Genomic DNA, 21,818 nt, shown 5'->3' with positions numbered 1-21,818 from the left:
AAGTCAATGACCAAACATGGATATTTCTTGTATTACATGATTGCTGCTTGTTGGTGCATCCCTGAACACACCACCAGTGACCATCCACATACTGCAAAGATATTGATTACCCGTCTCAAATCTTTAGAAGCTGAAATTCCTACCACGGTGCAAACGACACCAGTGACTGCCTGGAAGGCCGGAGATCAATGTATAAGTTGAAATGCTTTACAGAGAATGGTGAGCAGTCATAATTGGAAGACTTGGGAGTGTTGCTGAAGGACTTTCTGTCCTTGATCTTTCTGTTAAATCCTCTCCCCACTCCTCCTGCTAATCACCACACACACACTCCACCATTCACACTCACTCACCTGATGTGGCCATAAACCATGTTGTAAATGTCTTCCTACTCCGGCTGATTGCAGCCAACAAAGGCGGCCTGTGTTCAATTCTCCATGCTCTCTCCCTTGGGTGCCCTCCACCCCCCTCTAACCCCTCCACCCTCCCTCAGCTCTGCCCTTCTGTTGTGATTAACCATTGTCTCTCTCTTCCTTCCTTTAAGCTTGTATATTTTTGTTACCAAACAAACCGCACAAAGATTCTGCTGCTAAAAAAACAACACTTATGTGACCTGCTTTACATTTGTTTTGTTACTTTTCTACTTTATATTGTGGGCTACACACACACACACACACAGCCCCAGGACCTGTCAGTCAGCAGGAAACTTTTTTCCTTGCTCTGTTCTCTCTTCTCCTCCACCACCACCACCACCAGTCTTAGCCTGTCACAGAGTAGCTCCTTTTTAAACGGCGTGGCTGTTTGAACAGGGCTCTCATTTAGTGCAGTAGAAAGCACAGAGCATCAGAGTGTGAAAGTATTTTGTTGTGTGCATCCTTTCTGTAGCTCAGTTTATGATGGTGACCAGTAACTGCAGTGAGTGTGTTTGGAGGAGAGATGCTGCTTTCATTCTGAAAGTTTTGTGTCATGATTTATTGTGTCTACAGGGTGTGTGCTGTCAAAACAACTCTACCGCTGCTGCTCTGTGGTCAGGATTTATCATAAATGCATGAAATGAAAACTGAAAATCAGTTTTAATAGTTTTTTTTTAGTTTTTTTATTGTATGCTGTTGCACACTGACTGCTTTGCACTGCTTTCTGTGTGTTGGTTTTTTTTACCACTAGATGGCACTGTTAGGTTAGGTTCTACAGCTGAAAAGGAGACCATGACCATGTTTCGCTGCTCATCCAAGCAGCTTCATCAGTTCCTGTGTCTTTGAGGACAACAACGTTCACATTTTAGACAGGGAGGAAAGGTGGTACGAAAGAGGAGTCAAGGAAGCCATCTATGTTAAGCTGGAAAAACCTTCCCTTAACAGAGGTGGTGGCCTCAGACATCATCTTTCTACCACATACAATGCAGTGATTCCATCCATTCCCAGGAAGTTTGCACATACTCACAGTAAGAACAAAGGGCTGTCAACCAGTCCCCCTCCGGCAGTTTCATAGTCGTTAGCCAGTCGTTAGACACACCTGGCCCAGTCAGCCAGAACATCACAGGTAAGTATGGAAACATTTAGTGCTATTGTTTGTAAGTTTTTTAAGTTTTACCCAGACCCACCCACATAGGTCTGTAACCACATATAAACCATGTTTCCCCACCAAACAGTTAGAACTGATGAAGCTGCTTGGATGAGCAGCGAAACGTCTTCTAGAAAACTCTACAAGTCCAGACGCCTTGCTTCAATCTTCTCTACGTATGATGACCTGGATGACTGAGAATCTTCATCAACAAGACCATGACCATGTTTCTATAGTCTGGATTAGGACAGTTCCAGTGGATATTTGGTCTTTGTACTGGATAATTTTATCATTAAGGGACATTTTTAAAGAGGATTAAAATTATATTATAGTTTCAGCATCAGACAGCAGTGCAGTCCTAGCAGGCTGGGTACAAGTGTAGACACACGTGGTCTGTGATGCTAAACGTTTGCTTTATCCCTACCACTGAAACCAACCTACACCCCTGTGTGAAATTAGTCCAACATAAGACTGTAAATAATGATGAAGGGAAACTTCTATGACATCATCTGTCTCTCAAAAGATCAAAATAAAACCAACAAGAACACTAAAAGCTATTTTGTACCCAGCTGTAAACATGAGTGGCTCCTTTGGATCTAACCCCCACAGGCTGCAAGAGGAACTGCAGTTTTTGACACACATTACGCAGAGGTCATCAGTTGGTGGTCCTTCAGTGTTGAGGTCAAAGACGCACGTTTGTTCTCACTGAGTGGCTACATGTAACCTAGATCATCTCCAGCTGGATTTTAGTGTGGGTGGGACAATTACCAAAGACACACGTTCTCAGCAAGTCTGAGCAGTGATCATACAGCCAGAGTCAGAGTGCTGCTCTCAGTGTGAGTCAGCCTCAATCCACAGAAGCACTGCAGCAACCCACCTGCAGAGTCCCCTTCAAAAACCGTCCCAATCTGTTGGCGTATTGGCCTCTCCAGACAGCTGCTTTTATTCTGGGTGTTGTCAGGGTGCCTCTTACTGAAGGTCACCCTGAAACCAGCGAGCTGACTCTTCACCATCTCCTCTTCTTGTAGTCAGCGCTGCCCCTCTGCCATTTATCATGGTCTGCTCCTGCAGTGACTCTGTGAAACAAGACAGGGCTGTAACATATGAGCAGGGCGTGCCACTTTAACGGCTGTAGTTTTAAATGACTTTCAGTAGTTGAGAATTTTCCCATCCTGGTGTTAAAATGCGTCACCTGGACCCTCCCTTTGTTTTTAAAGCATCACCATGGGATTTGTGCTTAAATATGGCCACTCCAGAGCGCCGCCCTCGCCCAGCAGCAGCTCTCATCACAGGACAGTCATAACAGCCTTCGCCTAATGAGGAGATGAGAGCTACATCCACACAGATGGATCCTGTTCCTGTGGCCGGCTGTAGATTATCTTCCTTTCATAGTTATTTCATTTTTGTTGTTGTTGAAGCCCTAATTCACTAACAGGCCCCTCATTAGATTTACATCGATCCTGAAAGGTCAGAATGTAAAAAGACAACAACAAGCTGCCTCAGGCTGCAAGGCATCTGTGTTTTACTGCAGGGGTGCATATCTGCGTGCAAGCATGCACGTCAGCTGATTTCCTAAAAATCTCCGTCCATCATGCCGTCGGCTGCTTTACATGCCTGCAGCCAAATCGTTGTTAATTAATTCCTTCCAAAAACATCCTTGACATGTGAATTGAGTGTACTGTAGGTTGTTAAACTGCCGTCTGTTACTGTGAACGATGAGTCTCCCATGCTGACCCTCTGCAGCCTGACCTTGCTCTCTTTCTATGAGGGATAAACAATAGCAAAACAGACCCCAGTCATCTTCCTCTAATCCATTTGACAGCTGGGAGAGTGTGCCAGCAACACACTTATCAGTAAAGCACTCATAACCACAACAGGCTTCAAACCTATTACAGTAAGTAGCTTGTGGGCTCGCCTCTCTAAATGAAGGATTGCATCATTGTTGTATCTTATCCAGTTAATGACATGTTTCAGTTTGTGATGGCCAACTCATTCACAACTACAGTACAGCACCTGGAAGTTTTGCATCGTGCCTGCAGCCTCACATTCAGACTTTCCCATGGACATAGCTGCCAAAAAAAGTATTAAAAAGGTTGTTTAGAGTGTAAATCTTGAGGGTTATAAATATGTATGAAGCCACACTAGTTTGTCTGCTTTTCCATTTCCCTCCTCATCATAAGTCTTTTATCACTGTCATGCTAAAAAACTGTAAAATGTTGCTGCTTTTTTCATTATATTTTTGCACTACAGGCCAGTTGACCTACAGCTAAAACCCGGTTAGGTTGTTTTCTTGAATAGGTGCCTCCAAATGTGAGTGTTTTAAAGGTATCTTTAATGTTCTCAGTATGTTAAAAATGGAAAAAATAACAGTTTGGATACGCTGCCTTCACGGTGCAGCTGTCTCTGTAAACACAGTGAGAGTAAAACGGTGCAGTGAGGCGCTGGTCATTTTTCACACTGCTCTTTTGGGTGTGCTTTTCTAGCTTGTGCATGATCCATCATGTCACCTAGCTGCTGGTGACAAATGTCCTTGTGTGTATCCCTTACAAGAGACATTCCCATCTGACACACACACACACACACACACACACACCTAAATGTGACACATGAAACCGGAGCTCATAATTTAGGTTCTGGAACAAACAGTGTAATTGATACGTAGCTGCAGAGGAGGAGGTGATTGTGAGGTTTCTGTTGTCCTGAATGAATCCCGCCTCACCTCGCTGCATCACCTCGGTCACTCTGCCTCTCTGACTCCACACGTTTTCATGTCATTTTCCGCCAACCTTCTCCTCATTTGAACTATTTATTTCGACTCTCTCTGTTTCTCTTCCTCTCTCGGCTGCACAGTAATCTCTACTGAGCTGTGCATAATCACAGGCCATCTGGGCGCTGTAGGGAGAGATGAGCCTGCAGCTCATCAGATGACCAAACCTACACCGTGGGTGGATACGCACATTTGCACTCACACAGACACAGTGTATATACACAGTCACACCTTTAATAGTTACAAACCATCACACGGTGGTTCACTTCCATCACACCTTTAGCGACCGTACTCAAGGACACATACGGAGTCCGAACAAAGCACTGCAGTGTGACACAGTGGAAACAAGCAGCATGGCGTCCAAAAAACAAATTACAGCACTTTCAGCACTGAGTATTGATCTGCCATGATGCAGCATGTTTGAGCTGATCAAATACAAGCAAAGTGCTGAAATGAAAAAAATAAACTGGGCCTCTAAAACAAACACAATCAAATGTATGGAAATATTCTGCATCATCCACAGAGGCTTTGCTCAGAGAGCAGTAATCTGACCTCCAATCCAAATAACATGTCCTCTGTATTTATTGTCAACCATTTCTAATATTGCTCTGCTGCCTCCAGCTCATCTTCTCTGATGGGCTGCGTAGAAATCATTAGTAAAATGCTGACTGCTGCTCCATTTTAAAACCTGCCCCTCTGGTTTAATAGATGCACTAATGTGGAAAAAAAGACCACATGATACAATATATGAACCACTCCTAATTATATTATAATGGCTCCACTGAGTTTTATATGTTTTTAGCAGATCAGCACAGCACCCCCCCTGTGAGTAATTAATAAATTAGATTAAAGGTTTGTTGTTATTTCTTAGCCCAACTTTTTTATGTCTGCCACTATGAGACACTTTCTGTGTCTTTTTCTGTCTCTTACTTTTACCATGCATGACTTGAAATCCTTGATTGTGTTGCCGTGGTGTCTTCTTTTCTCCTCCCCAAATCTTCTTCTTTAATGTCTGCACCCACAGTCATTGCCGCATCACACCCTGAGGCCCAGACACACACTGGGAGACAGCATGGGACGTGTAGAAATAGATTTTCCAGATCTCACCACCAGCAGCCAGCACAGCTTTAGCAGTTCTAGCACATCAGTTTTCTGTCACAGGGGTGGGGGGGTGTAACACAGATACACAGATTATGCCGGGCTCCAGCCTCTTTGTAATTCAGATAAGACCTCTCTACTCCAGCAGATAGGTTTAAATATTAATAATGAATTAAAAGATTCTCCTCTGGGTGAAATATTAATGACTTCTTCTTTAAAGAGAGGCTTTGACTCCTGAGAGAGGAGGGTTGACAGTGTGCTTGTTAGAGTAATTTAAAACATTGCTTTGATTTTTGGCCGCTGGGTGTTTGAGGAGGCGAGGTAAAGGTGTGGATGTCAGGGTCAATATTTGCAGAATAACCATTAAAGTAATGTTTTATACGAGGACAAAGACGGCACAGCAATAAAATCCTGACACATGGGCCTCACCTGTCTTCATTCATAACTCTAATCTAAGCTTATTTGCTGCTGAAAGCTCTAATTGATCCTTCTATTGAATCTTTGAGAGTGCAGTTCCCTTTGGAGAAAGCCGATCCGGAGGCTTAGCGAGGGAATGTGTGTCAGTAACAGTGGAAGCTGCGTCCTTCCTCGACCTCTGCCTTCTGCTGCTTGTTGTGTCTTCCTGGCACTCTGGGACCTTCAAAGACGTGTGAATGTGAAAGTTATTCGTTTCTTAAGCTTCTGTGTTTGTGTGTGTGTAGATTTATTCACATGCATGCGCTGCCTGTGTTGTCTGTCTGTGTTTAAAAAAACAAAAAAACGGAAAAAAAAGAGTTTTCAGAAAAATCCTGGACTTGGTCAACATACTGTGGAATGTAAATTGTCTCCATGACAACGACTCAGTGTCCTCCTTCCGGCTTTCGTCCGCTGCCGAGGCAACTACACAAAGTGTGCCATGGTATCAGCTCACTGATTGATCTGAGGTATTAAAAGAACTATTTATCAATGCAGATTTTAAGTCCCCTCTGACTTGAACTGGGCTAAGTCTTCGGTCTGCAGTTGTCCTGATAAAGCAAGGGGAGTGTGTGTGTGTGTGTGTGTGTGTATCAAATGCAACGCTGTCTTTTTAAAAGCCAGTTGACAGAACTTTGGCAGGCGTTCAAACAGCATCGATGCCATGTTTTGCATAGTGTTGACAGCATTGTTGTGTGAACTATGGTAACACACACACTTCTATTTCTGGACAGTGTAATCCATAGACAGAAGGGGAACATACTGGCACATGATTTGTTGGGCCCGTCTCATTGGCTGACCTTAATTTTTGCATTAAATGTGAAGCGCATCTTTATTTCAGAGTAAAAGCCAGGCTGAGTGATACTTTGCATCTTTGTCTGAGTAACACAGGGATGTAGGGGAGAGTGTGTGTGTGTGTGTGTGTGTGTGTGTTGGACAGATGTGCGACAGATGCCTTCCTTAGGTCAGTAGACCGGAGAAGATTTAGACTAGTGTTAGTCATCAGTATTGCAATGTGTGCCACTGTGAATAATTACACAAAGTTTCTTCTTTGTGCACAGATGGAAAGAGATCATTGCTGTAATTAGTGAGAGTTGCAGAGGGTAACAGAAGGGCCGAAGAGCTGTGCCAGCTCCCTATATCTCCTCAACACTCCACTTCCTGTCAGTGAATCCATTGCCTTCACAGTGGTCATCTGTCTTCCATCGTTTTCTAAGCCAAAAAGAGGTAACAAGATGGCGAGAGGTTCAACATTCCTCCCTAACCCACAGTTCACATTCCTGTCTTTGGTGCAAAGAGGGGGCATGAGCACTATGCCTCATTAGATAACCCACAAAGGCTAGGCTCTATTATTTGAAATGGGTTTTTCCCCTCCTTTTTTTTTTGGATTGCCCTCCAGGGTGGTGGCAGCTTTGATTCCCCGTCTCTCATGTGAGAAGATTTCACCTCGTCAGGTCTGCCTGGGTTTGCCGCGGAGAGCAACACCTGTTCCTCCGTCCGGAGTGATGCATTATTCACTACGCTGAGAATTTCAATCAGTTCAGCAAGAGGTGGCCTGAATAAGCTGCTGGAGGTGAAGAGAAGGGGTTTTCACACAGGAGGATGTAGTTATTGTCGCTTTGCTATGAAGACAAGAGGATCAATCTGGACCCCATTTTAACCCTCTCACAGCCACTTTCAGCTCCCCCTTTAATTTTAAAGTGTATCCTGAATTTAAATCGGACACGGCTACCCATCCCCCTCTCTTCCTCTTCTTGTTCTCTGCTCCTCACACCCAGCTCTCTAAAGCCCTGATATCTTTTTTTTTTTTTTGGATAACTGGGGATATTCCAGCAGTGTTTCCATGGTTATCGGTGGCATTCGTCTGTGGGTTCAGACCCGGTGTCGGGCAACGTCACCCCGTCTTTCAGGCCGATGTCAACCATTCAGTGGGTAGAGGAAGGGAGGGGGATAAAGAGAGATATGGATGGAGAGGGGGGGTTGTAATTATATGTGCATATGAAGAGGTTTGGAGCAGCTTGTGCGCGTCATCCTGGCAGCTTTTGTGATCCACACATGTCTGTTGGGGGAAGTCACACAGGGACATGGATGTACTCCCCACAGACGTGGCAAAGTGGCTCCCAAGGGATGCAACAACATGTTTTATTTACACATCAGAAATACAAATTATTTTTTAGGATCTCTGGGGTTTTATACATGACAAACGGGAAGCAATTGAAACACATTATAAGTTAGCATCAGTGTGAGTGTTTTTTTTATAATGAATGATTTGTTGCCACCTTTAAGAGGACCACCCCACCTCTGTTGGGCACCATGCTGCCACAAATACCTGACAAATTTCCTTCCCTACTCTGTGGTTCACTCATATCTCTACACACTACTCATGCAACAACTGTGCCGGCACACCCACTGATACTTACACACACTTCCCCCATCTTTCATTCACCCACTTCTCTCCCTCCTCCACTCTCTCTCTCTCTTCACTTAACTCTCCCCTCCCTCTCAATCTCCCCATTTTCCCCCCCTCCCTCCTTCCTCCTAACCAGCCTGGGCCGTCATTAGTTTCCATGGCGACAGTTGGGGAGGCATTATTGCCGGCTGAGAACTGCTCCTGGGTTCCTTTCAGAGCGGCGGCGGTGGAGGCATTGTTTGGTCCGCTGCTCTGAATGGTGTGGGGATCAGGACGGGGAGAGAGCATATGACAGGAGGAACGCATCTCTTTTTTTTCGGGGCACGGAGAGTGTGTTTGTAGATTGAGTGAGGAGGAGGAGGAGAATAAAGGGAGGAGGGGGAGGAGGAGGGAGGAAAGAGGAGGAGAGAGAGGCAGCGTGGTGGTTGGAGAGAGGGAACAGGAGTAGTAGCAGCAGCAACAGCAGCAGCAGCAGTAGCGGTAGCAGACTCATGCTGTCCCCCTGAGAACACAAATAAAATATCAGGACTCCTCAGACAGCCTCCCTGTGACTCCTTGCTGGACTTTATATTTGAGTTGTACACTGCAGACGACAGGAGCTACAGAGATTTCAGTCTGAGAGTAAAAAAAAACAACATGAGTAAACATCGCAGGGAGATGGAGTTAAACTGGTGAGTGGATTTTAATTTTTGCGTCCTTTCTGTAGGTTGTCTGTGTAGCAGGTGCTGTTGCTGTGCTTTCCTCTCCAGTCTGGGTTATGTTTGGGTGTGTGGGCTTGCAGCTGTCTGCTGAATGTGGGCTAATTCTTGCTGCCCTCTGAAATATACATGGCAGTCTGCATGTTTTATTGAGAACAGACATCGGGGGTAATTTTCTGCTGCCTCGACTCCTGGCTCCCCTGCAGAGTGGGACGCAGACGTGTGTTTTAGTTCTAGTTTTGTTTGGCTCTCTCTTTCATGTGCTGTGCAGTGGGTAATTAGGTCTGAGCACTGAGCCCTGTAGCTCTCTGAACAAGTGATATGTGGTGAGTAATGTAGTGAACGGGAAGCTGTGGCAGTGTTTTAATTTTTGGCCCTGTTCTGTCTCTTTAATTAAGTTTCCTCTGACGGTTTTACTACTTCCAGTCTAGTGACACAGTGATGACCAGTAGTAACTCAGTGATGTCACTACGCAGCAGCGCAGCAGTGATTTCACAGCCACTCCTTGTGTATTTTGTTAATTATTTACCACCAATACATTTGTGCTTGTATTCAGTCTCACTTAGTTTTTTTTTGGCACACTATAATTTAGCTGACTAGGGAGTTGTCTTAAGGACAGGGGAGTCTTGAGGGTTTCCATGACGACCGGCAGCAGCTGTGTGAGCTGAGGCCGAGTGTGCGACATACACTGTGGCATTGCCTAGAGACTGCGAGACTCCAGTCTAATCAACGACCTTTTGACCCAGATCAATGGTATGATGCTGAGCCAAGCAGCCGCAGAGTCTGGCTGGCATGCATTCACTGTATTAGTATATACACTGTATGACGGCTGTGTTACAGAGCTGCTTACATTTCCTGGAGGGTTCACTGGCATGGTCTGATCCTCTTAGACTGGTGTTAGTTTATGAACAGGCTTTTCACTGATCACATGTCCATCACATGAAGTGTAATTAAAACAAAGGTAACATGTTGGCATCACGTATCTAAGCTCTTTGTCACAAACAGAGTTAGTAAACAACAGCAAGCCATATGAATACCAGTGAGGATGTTATGGCAGAATTGTTATAATATCTCAGCATCAAATGAGCACTGCCTGAACAGAGGCAAGTGAAATTTGTGCAAGCGATGGCACAAATCCTTGATGGCCCTTCCAAGCAATCTTATTTTGTTGTTATCATACAATTAAATAAGTGTTATCAATGCATATTGGCTCCCTGACCTACTCACTTGAACCATGTCTTATAATAAGGTAAAATGAAAGGCGTCTGTAGAAACCCAGAAAGTTGAGTTTTTACTGAGGGTTTTGTGAAAGAGTGGATGTTTTGTGTACAAAGTAAAAAGAGAGTGAGGAAGGAAAACAAATGTGAGCAGCTAACCTCTGTAATTTAACATGATAACAAGAGACCTGTAGCCATATGTATGGGACTATTGACGTGCTTTTGAATACAATGACAACATTCAAAGCCGGTGTCACAGCATCGTGCCAGAACGTTAGCATCAATCACAAATGTCTATCCCTGCTGGAGAGCCAATTGACATAAGAAGAAATACACGTCACACCCTTTCCCATTGACGATAAAAGTGAGATGTTAGTGAAGGTTAGTGGAATTTTTTTTGTCCAGTGTGAAAGACAGCATAGACTCAACAAAAACAGGAGCTGTCAGACAAGCCATAAACACCATAAGCTGATATTTATGGCAAGGCTGCAGCAGTAGAAAGCGCCTCTACTCAAGGCCAGCTACACAAAGACTCACACTGTAACCTTGTGTTAAAGGCAAAATCCCAGAACCCCTGGGCAGTGGAAAAAGTAGTGAGTCATGTTTCACCCATTTTTCCTACGTCTGGGCAGGTTTACTTTCAGAGGAGGAAAAGTCTTTAGCCCACAGTGTCCACAAGTATTTAATACAGGGGTGGGTCTGTAAGTGTGAGGGGGGGGAAAGCCGGTTCTCTGTTTCTTAGACAAAAAACATCTAATAGAAAAAAGCTTTCATTATTTTGTCCACTTCATGTGGATGTAAAGTCATCGGGCTTGTGGTTTTCTCTGCATTCCAATGTTGAATCAAGAGGAAGGAAGTGCTTCATATTGGTCAGAGATGTTGGAGAACTTGTGGTGACACTGACCAAGCCCCCCCCCCCACACACACACACACAGATACCATATTTAACATTCAGCCTTGATTAGTGTACTACATCACCCTAGTAATTATACCCACCACTTCCTGTTAACCTGGGGCACCTGGGGTCTTCCACCACTTAGAGCTGGAGATGGTATTTCCTGTGCTGTTGGCATGATAATTACAGGATTCAGCCAAAAGAAATTTCAAGTGATTAGAAAATGACGGATGAGTAGGCACTGCTTTGATTCAGTGTGTGTGTGTGTGCTGTGTGTGTGCTCCGCTTTCGGTTGCTTACATTCTTCATGTTGGACGGCAAGAAGACACACGAAGTGTTTTGCTTTCTAGTGTCGTGTGCGTCTTTGCGTGCATATTCCTGTATGCGTGTGTCTTTTACTTCTCCATTTGGTCTGGGCAGTCAGTCGGAAAGTGTTAGGCGCTCTCTTGTCTCCACTGAAGCATGTGTGTTGTCTTTGTACAAGACTTTGGCATCAGACAGGAGGGGAAAAAAACACACACTCACACACGCAAACACATTCACAAACAAAACTTCCCTGCTGCCATACTCAATCAGGAGTAATGTTTGCATCTTTTAATCTGACCTCCTTCAGTTAGAAGAGGCCGTTTGCCTTTATAATTGTGGTCTCCTGTTGTAAAAACTTCAAAAGCACAGAGGCTTTCAGTGTTAAGCTGTCTTTGTAGTTGAGTGCTGCTGCTGTGGAGAGAATGAGGGATGGCTTCCAGGGGCCAATAACAAGATATTTAATGATTTTCTGCTGCAGGGTATAGTGTGTGTACACTTGTATATGTGTTTATGTCTATATTTGTTTGTTAACTGAGCAGTTTTTTTAAAATATATTTTCCTGAAGGGGAGTTTGTCGAGTGAATCCCTTCCTGCCACATTCACATCAGTGGGGGACTTTACTGTCTCCTCGTAAAGTCAGTACCTGTGCACACATGGAGCCACTTGCAGTTAGGGTTAGCTACCATAAATGGTAAATTTCAGGCTGCTAAGCTGTTCTCCATGATCTCCCGGTTTTGCACTTCACATAGTCTGACTCATGTTCCTCAGCAGCACAAAATGTGAAAGCAAGGAAAGAAGGAAGATAATGTTCAGAATAATTAACATACATTTTATACATATCTATTGAATCATTGATCATTGACCAACAGGCAGCAGCAGTGACAGCAGCACTCTAATTGGTCCCTCTTTGATAGTTTTTACAGTTTAGATCCCTCACAGGGACAACACGAGGTGACAGATGACAGGTGGGCAGAGCTGAGTAGCTGCAGGCAATTATGGGTTTCTGCAGCTCCTTCTATAGAATTTCAACAAGCACTGAGATTTAGCTAACAGTCATGTGAAACCTGATACCATGGGCAGTTTTCTAAAGGGGGGTGTTAAAAGCAAAAAAACCCTCATACAGTGTTTGGGTTTTTCGGTTGCTGTTTGGTCAGGTAAAGATCATCAGGTCTGGGTTCTTCTAGCTTCTAAGCTGTTTTCTGTGTGCCGACAGGCGGATTTTACATGCACTAATCACACAAATGGAGGAGGACACATATAGCTACATTGACACCAGTTATTTCAGCCACTCCCACATGTCCACTAGTGAGCATGGTCTGTTCAGTACATACTGTGGCCATTCAACCCTCTGGCTCACATCTGAGCGAGATTTCATTTCCCAAAGTGTGTGTGTGTGGGTGTGTAGTTGAGATGCATCTCCTATATGTTTGGCTAAGTGTATAAGCGGCTGGGCCTGGCAGCCTCCTGTCTCCTGTGTGGGTATGTGAATGTGGCTCTGAGCACTGCAGTGCGGTGCTGGAAGGGGAAATGCTGGAGCCATTAGAGAGGAAACAGGAGCCTTTATTAGTCTGTCTAGTGTACACACCTGGCTTCTATAACAGGCCTCTCTGTGTACAGTGATTTGTGTGTGAGTGTTTGGTGGTATATCTCAGCTTCTTCCTATCATGTCTTAGTTAATTGTTACTCAAAGTTCCCATTCTACTTTAATTTCCGCCTCTCTCTCGCTGGCTTTTGTAGGTATTCTCAGCTTTCAGAGTAGAGGCACTCCTGTCAGAGGCTGCAGTGAGTTTGTGTTAGCTGCACTGACGGGAGCTGCTTGCCTCAGATGCTCCTTACTGGACAGATCCCACTGCTGACGCTGCCTTTCCAAAGCCAAGTGACATTTTGAAAATGACTCTGACACCAGAAAAGACACATCCTTGTTGAGAGTACAGTGACCTTTTTGTCTGTGCCTATGTATCTTGGTAAGAGTCTAGGGTGTATCAGCACACAGAGACTCCTCCTTACCCTGGCGTTCTCACCTTTAACCATTCATTTTCAATCATCTGCACACCCATTCTGGGTGAGACTGCCCAGACCAGACTGGACTGGACCAGACTGGAATGGGCAACACGTTGACCTGTACTGGGAAGGGGTGTTCCGCTCTGGGACAGTTTGACTGTCAGCAGCATCGTGGACACTCCTCTCCACATGCTGACATCCATCCTGCCTGGAACAGATGCAGTGGGTGGGGGGCGCGATGAGCAACCAGCCACCTTAACTAGAAGTAATACACCTCACACATTCACACAAGAATGGAGGCTGTGGTGGGAAATTAAACCAAGCACCCACACAAAAATATAATTATTTTTGTCATAGTTGAAACAAACATACCATGTGTGTGGATTCAGTGGACGGCAGCTCTGCATGCTTCACTTCCAGCAGTTGTTCTGTTGGCTTTTCCAGAGGTGTAATTCTGCGGCTGTGTGAGGTGTGTTTTGGTTGCCTGTGAAATGTTTTTTTTTACATGTGGGTTGCAATTTTATTTGTGAAAGGGAGTGATTTGGTCAGGCATGTTTTTGGTAGCTGCTGATGTTTTTTTTGTCAGTTTTTTTTTTGCTGTGGCTGAGCACTTTGCAGCTGGCTGTAAAACATTAGTGGAGTGTAATGGTAACAAAATGTTGACATAAGTTAAGTGTCAAAGTAATTTTGTGGTCTCTATGAAGTAAAGCAGCCAGAATAATGCATGTGCCTGCATATGAGTGCATGCATCCTGGATGTGGCATTTAATCAATTATGCAGTGAAACAGTGAGACAGTTTTTGAAAGGTCCTCTCCACTTCAATGATTGGTTAATCCCACCAGTCAAATAATCAATACATTCACACTTCAGAGACCCTTAATCAGTGGGGAGGGGTGATCCTAGAGATCAAACTGCACAGTGCTCATTACAATACAGCCTCCTGAGGACAGCGAATGACTGAAATTTGTTTTGAAAATGCTATTTCAGGCTTTGGGTGCTGATGACTCATGGAGCAGACCTGTGTTTGTTACGACCTCCCCCACCCCCTGTGGGAATGGAAAGAGCTGGAGTACTTTTTTCCAGCACCAGCAGTGAGGATGTGTTTGATAAAGATGGACTCTCCTGTGCAGCTTTGCCCTGATTGTTGTCCAGTTGGGGGGTTTTATGTTCCACACAGTGAAAGCCACCATTGAGTACTACAGTAGATTTCAGTGAGGCTTCAGTAGTTTCTGGGACAGGCGGGCAGTCATCTCCACAGGCAGGTTTGTAAACACTCTTGTTCTCCTGTGTGTGTGTGTTGCCCTAATTGCCAATCTGTGGCTGCTTCCTCCACAGTAATGCTCAGAGCTACAGTGCTGCAATGCATCCAGCCAAACAGAGGCTCATTTCTCTGCTCCGTGCCTCATAACTGTCCTGTTATAGTGGAAGCATGGGGGTGCTCTTTGTGACAAGAAGCACCCAGTGTGCAGCCATTCTTTCTAAATCACGTGTTTGATTAAAAATATTGTCATGTCCTCCTCACATCATTGAGCTACTTACTGTAAACTCTGAGTGCTCTCCTGTGGCTCATAGCTGTATAGTTTGCTGCTGACGACGGCCTTGAGTCATGCTGCAGGGAAAAGGTCAGTGAATGTGTAACATGTCACCCTCAGCTTTTCTTCTGAGCAGCCACTGAGGACACAACAGTGTCTGTAATATAAAGGATGCTATCTGACCCGTGTACGTGTGAGCTGCCTGGAGTTTCTCCCTGCTCTCTGCTTGTGTCTGCAGACATCAGGAGGTTTTTTCAGGCAGTTCTTTATAGTTGACCTACCTGCTGTATTATTAGCAATATAAATCAGCACTGTTGCCATGGCGATAGCTTCTTCTATAGTTTTCAGGGCATGCTGAAGCGCAGTTCTTCTAGAGCAACTTGGGACCCAAGTAGACATGGTGCCACTCTAATATTAACTTGTCTGTCTTTATGTTTAGCTTTCTCCACTTGTTGACAGTGTATCATTACAGAAAGTAGAACCAGATGGGTCTATATTTCACCACTATACTTACAGCTTTACACTGTGGCATGTTGCCCTTTGTTGTGCTTAAGACGACATTCATTCATTTACGTTCTCTGTTTTATGTGGTTCCAACAACTTCCTGCAGCACTTTCCAGCCATCTTCTTCTCATCCGCATTTCTGCCCCCCCCCCCCCCCCCCCCCCCCTCAATAACATACATGGTCCTAATCTGTGGGAGCTGCTGAAATCTTCCCACTTAGTGTGGGAGACATGTCATTGTCCCTGCTGTGCCCACTGACCTGAATTTTAGCGGGAGAGGACAGACCTAACAAATCCCTTTGCCCACAGCGCCTGGGAAGCCTTGAGACAAGAGAAACTTCAGGCGCCACTAACTCCTAAACAACAGAAAGCTGCACACTGACGGAAGAAGCGGATGTGATAGGTTGTGATAACAGAGCGTGATGGAAAATAGATGAAAATAAATTTGTAATCTGTGGCCTGATGCTACTGTAGAGGATTGGATCGCTGTTGATCCCTCTGTGTTTATGTGTGTGACTGTGTGTCTGTGTGTGTGTGTGATTATATGCACAAAATGTGCTGATTTATTAGAAGAGGATGTGTCCTACAGTGCTGTATGTGAAGCAGCTGTTCTTAGGCTGACACCAGTATGTCCTCCTTATTTCTCAAGCTGCTTACATGTACAATGTTGTATATTTTCTCTTGAGTAATTTGACTTTATTGGTAGATTTCCTGCTTGCCACACACATTCTGCTTCTTTCTCTGTATCTATCTCTGTATTACACATTTTAAAATAAGATATAATTATCCTTTCTGTGATCAGAGAACCTTTTATGATTGATTTACCAATATGTACTTATTTGAAATGTTTGTTTCTTTGTGGATTTTTAAGGGTTAATGACTGAAAACTAGATCAAGGTCAGAGCCCTCATTACAGTCTCCTGCTGCACAAAGAGGGAAGAGACAGGATAGGTGGATGAAGTGCTGCTAAAACTAATTGTGTCAGCCGACCTCTTGGTCATGTTCCTCTGCTTTGTTTGCTTCATTTTTTTAGAAGAACAACGCATGACCAACATGTGTGTCCATCAAGAGTTCAGACGTGACTCTTTCTTTGACTTTCAGGATAACACACAGCAGATATCAGATCAATATGCTCCCGAAAAGAGAGAAATATGGGCAACAGCAGAGTGAAAGGCACAGAGCAGGTATAATGAAGTCTGGGGAAATGTGATGGTGACAATGGAATAATGAGGTGCCACACTCAGAAAGAATGTCATTGGGCTGCAGCAGGGGAGTCGGCTGGGGGCTGGTTGAAGTTATCGGAACGGGGTTGTTGTCAGCTCATCTTCAGGGGTTGCTTTGCGGGCAGCAGACTTGATTGACTGGCTGTCTGAGCGCACAGACTCTGCTGATTGTGAGTGATCCGTCTCCCAGACAGCACTGGGGCGAGTGGACTGTACTCAAGGGATGATGGGTAATAAATGACTGTGAAGGGGTTGCCTCAGGACTGAGGGTGACTGACAGTCAGCTACGTTTGTGCTTTTTTTTTGCGCGTGTGGGGCTGTTGTGGCACTGTGTGTCTTCAGATAAGGGAGAGAAGATGAGAGGGGGCCTGTTCATTCACCTGTGATAAAACATTTTTCAGATAATACCATTTTTTTCAAATTGTTTTGGAACTGCCTCATTTGATTAAAAACTATTCAAGAAAAGCCTTTTCATCTGAATATTAATAATGTTCTGTTTGTTCTATAGCAGTGTGTTTGATTTGCATGTTTGTTATCATATACTGTCTTAATCTGGATGATTTTGCTCTCATTCAAAGTTAAATTACCAAGCCCTATTTATAGAAGAAGGCTGTACAAGCTAATTAGAGCTAAAATCAATATCATGAGAGAGAGACTCTATGTGCACAAAGGTGAAACTACTCCTTTACAAAACCAGACACAGACTACTGTTATAGTCACAGGAGCTGCGTTCCTCAGGCTTCTCTCCTGTGACAGATGTTTTTCTTTTGGATGCCACGTGCTTTTCTCTGCTACTGAGAGACAGAGGGTGAAAGTATCATTACAACACGTCCCTTTCAAATACCTGACGGTACCTGAATGTTTCTGTCAGTCAGGTCTACAGCAGCCCGTCACTATGTTGAGAATCTCACTGTAATGCAGTCGTTCAGGTTACAAGTCTGAATATTGGTGCGAGCTGTTCATTCTGTTCTGGAGCAGTCGGTTACATCACTGCCATAAATAAACAGGTAATGCTGCAGATTATTGTGGTGCTTGGTTGTGTCTAATTAAGGAGACGTAAAGTGACACATGATGGCTGAATTTGTTCCTGCAGGGTAAAGTTGTCATGGTAACACACAGCCCACAGGGTTGCGGCGGTGATAATGTCTTCAGACGTGTAATTTCTGCCTAATTGTCCTGTTCATCTATCCCTCTGTAATTTGAAGTGAGCATAGGAAATTAATGAGCTTAGATCAGTTGTTCCCCTTTGCGTTTTCATAAAAGCCCGCTTAAAGGTTTTAATACCACGTCTTCATCCAAATCCATTAGGCTACTGCATCAAAACTTCTTTTGAGTGTGTTATGGGCAAAGTCCACTGTAAGATTATGCTGGGATTACTTGGTTCTGCAGTGACACACAGTCACGTCATTTTGGCCCCAGGAGGAGGTACTTGGATCAGGTTTGGCAGGTGAGCAGACAGGTGCAGTTCCTCGAACACAACTGGGAAAGAATAGGTGAATGTTTGGGCGTAATGCAGGATTGAGCTTTGAAGGAGATTTTTTTAGGGTGTGTGTGCTTGTGTGTGTGTGGGTGTGTGTGTTTGCCACACAGGCTAGTCTTAGCTGTGTACTTGGAATTACCTGGAATTATTTGGATATCTACTCAGCTGTGTCAGTGATTATTTCAGTCACACTTTGGACTTTGGATATGTGAAACAGAAAGATAGGAGGCAAGGTAATATTCTTTAACAAGCTCTTCTTTCAGAAACTGTGTGCTCTTTTTTTGTTCTTGTCTTTTTATTACCAGCATGTGAACACTGTGGGTAGCCTTCTGTGGATGAGCTGTGTCATTTTATCCTTGGATTTAATTAAGGAAAAACTGAGTGTCAGCTCCTCTCTCCCTCTCTCTTTCTCTCTTTCTCTTTCGCTCTCTGCTGTGTCGTCAAGTTCCTGTTTGGTGTTAAGCAGTTTGATATGAGGGCCCAGGTTGGGCTCTCAGGTAACCATGGCTACACCGAGTTTCCATAGGTACCAGCCCCTATGTCTCAGTCTTCTACTGCTGTTTGTTTTTCCCAGGCAAACCCACAGCCAGCCTTCTTGGGTCACAGAGTTCTTCACATGGTAGTCACTCTGTTCTTTTGATCATAGGTCAAGCTTTTCCTCTGACTCAACCCGCAAGTCGTCTCTGATTTAGAGGTGCCATTAGCTGAAATTACATCAAGAGGCGCACTGGGTTGTATGAATAAATATTATACCTACCTGCTGTAGGTGCTGACTCGTGAACCTCTGTTTGATTTGTTTTCTCCCCTTGTTCTGATCTTATTCCACTGTGGCGCTCTAAGGGGGGGTTGGGGAAGCCTGCAGTGTGCCACATGGGGCAGACAGAGTAACAGGACTCATTACTGACTGAATTTTCTCCTTCCACTGCCTGGAGCACATCTAAAAAAACACCAAATTAGACATACCAGGATTCTTGTGGGGGCTCGGTGCAATTTTGGTCTGTAATCCAGTGAAAAAAGAGAGTTGGTGTGACTCGATCGAATTCATGTGCCTGAAGGAGAACAGAGCTGTGTGGCTGTGGTTTGCATAGTTATTATCATAAACAGTTGAGGCACATCACTTTGTTCTGCTCAACAAACACACAACAATGCCAGAAAGGCTGCAGTTGTATCCACTGCATGCAGGAATGGCGACACAAAAGGATGTTGTGCAAATACACAATTTAATGAAAAAGCTTCTGTATGGGGCAGCCAGTTCCCAGAAGTATAGACGATAGACACTTGTGGGTTAAGAGTGCAGATAGAAAACGTGTAAAAGTATAAGAATGACAGGTTTGGCTATTTTTTTTAGTTTCACTTCCTGGTTTTGGTTCATCCAGCTGACTTTGGTCCACTGCTGCACTTCCTTAGTATGTTTGGAATCCCTAAACAGGTGTGTTTAGGCCTGCTTGAGTTTGCACACAATATTAAAATAAATTGCAATTAGAGTTATTATGTGATAGATGTATCGCTTAAGTTCTAAGCATGTTTTACAAATCATGCTCTGTTCTTGTGTGATGAAGGTGGCACTTACTCCACAGTAAAAGGAACTATGAAAAAGATGCTGTGGTCTGAAAGCACCTATAGAGTCCATTATTGTTTAGGAACTGTTCCTCTTAATGTGGGCCCGACTGGCAGTGAACAATACAAAGAATACAATATATCCTCTAAGCAACATTAAGTACAACATGAATCTATTTACAATGTCTGAGAAGAAATCATAATAATCCAGTTAGAGGCCAGAGAGAGTGTGATCAAACTGCAGCCTCTGCAGTCCTCTGCTGCATCAGGCCATGATGCTGTACAGTTTCTCTTCCCCCTTTCTGGTCTGAGGATGACACCCTGAAATACTCTGAGCTCAAGGTCATCCACCTGCAGTAGACAGTCTGCACAGCACTGCATTGTTATTGCAGGATTATGCTGTGACATAGATGCGCATTTAGATGAATCCTATTTAAGTGATCAATACCTGATATTGTCTTTCTTCCTCTGCAGACCTCCCTGCCTCCTCTCTGCAGTACCAGTGTGGATCAGTGGACTACCTGTGTTCTCCACGGCTGGTAAAGAAAGGCCCAACCCCCAGACAATGTCACGACAGGCCCGCCGTCAAACCGCGGCCCCAGCCCTCACCCAGACCACCAACCGCACAGAAACCTCAAGGTAACACAGCATGACCCCTTCAAGGCCGGCTTTGACATCTGTGCTGTCATTATAATTGAAAGGTGCAGCAGGATCAGACCCCTGCTATGAGCTGTCGTTTATTCCACTCTGACAATCACTTTTCTATAAGACGGTACGTGTCAGCCGTGTGGCCTCACTCTGCCACTCACGCCGCACGCTCAGTAGGTCACCGCCGGCGTAAAAGCAGGTCAGCGGCTCCCATGTGTTTGTGTCCGGGCATCGTTTGAAGAACGCTGAATATGAATAACACGTGTTACGTTTAGGGAGTTACTGAGAAACATACTAGGACATTACACCCATGACTTGGCCTCAATATTTAAAAACAGCTCAAACACAACCACGCAAAGTTTGCAAGAGGAATGTGGCAAAAAGAATCAGAGGAATCATGTTTATTTAACCCTCATGCATTGTTCGCAAACACTACCCTAATGTGTTGTTCGGGGACAAAAACGTCCCCTAACTTTAACGGTTTTAAAAATATATTGGATAAATATTTTTTTGAAATTTTTTTGCATAGACCTTTTAATTAACTTCAGTTCTAATCAACAGTAGTGAAAAAATCATTTTCCCCCAGGATTTTAACCCTTTAATCACCAATTTTATGAGGGGTGGTGCTGAAAATTGAAAAAAAAAAACACAAAATGGCTCATTTTTAATAGAAAAGGTGAATGTGGACTGGATTCTTTTTAACCTTTATTACAGTCTTGGTCATGTCAAACATCAGTAAAAAAATTGACTTGATTGCATTATTAGTTTTTGCACAGCACTGGATTTTCTTTTTTTCTCCCATTTTGTCCCATAGACTTACATTATAAACACACTTTTTTTGACTGCACAGCCATGGCACTAAATAATCATGCATTCTTGATTGTTGGTGGTTTACCCTGTTGGTAGGAGGTAAAATTTGTGATTTTTACAGTTAACAACTTAATTACCATATTAACCCTTTACCTGCAGGCCTGTGCTCATGTAGTGTAGTTTCTGGCTTGTATATGGAGTTATAGGGAGTATTTTAGCACATAATTGTGTGTCTACACACTGTGTGTGTATGTTAGAGAGGAAGAGAGCCATTTGCACACTGATCTTGTTGTCTGTGAGTACACACAACCACAGAGTCTTCATAGTAAACAAAAACAAAGAAAGTGTTGCTATGCACGTGTGGCCCTTTGATGTCTACAGGTGCAGACTAAACAAAACAAAAAGGCAAGTGGTCTTACATGTGACCTTGTGGTCATTTGATGGTGAGAAGAGCAGAAAGCAACATGAAGAGAGGATTCACTTGTGCACAATCTCTGGAAATGATTGTGCAGCCTGGCTCTATGAAGGGCCAGGCTGTGAAGCTGTGAAGGCTGCACAAGTAGATCCGTCACTTGTTCACAAGCGAATCCTTCATTCGTTCACAAGTGAATCCTTCACTCATGCACAGGTGAATCCTCTCTTCATGCTGCTTGCTGCTCTTGT

General features: G+C 44.1%; 1 protein-coding gene across 1 annotated transcript in view; it reads left to right on the top strand.

Annotated features, from left to right (window-relative positions):
• fgd (faciogenital dysplasia) overlaps positions 1 to 21,818 on the top strand; it is a 47,262-nt gene that overhangs the window by 6,398 nt on the left and 19,046 nt on the right. Inside the window, exon 2 of the mRNA XM_028410418.1 lies at positions 20,172 to 20,336. Coding sequence (XP_028266219.1) covers positions 20,172 to 20,336 — 165 coding nt within the window. The remainder of the gene's footprint in view (positions 1 to 20,171; positions 20,337 to 21,818) is intronic.

Source organism: Parambassis ranga, chromosome 7 (genome assembly GCF_900634625.1).
Source record: "Parambassis ranga chromosome 7, fParRan2.1, whole genome shotgun sequence".
Lineage (NCBI taxonomy): Eukaryota > Metazoa > Chordata > Actinopteri > Ambassidae > Parambassis > Parambassis ranga.
The sequence above is the reverse complement of the archived record's forward strand: the minus strand, read 5'-3'. Positions and strand labels throughout refer to the sequence as shown.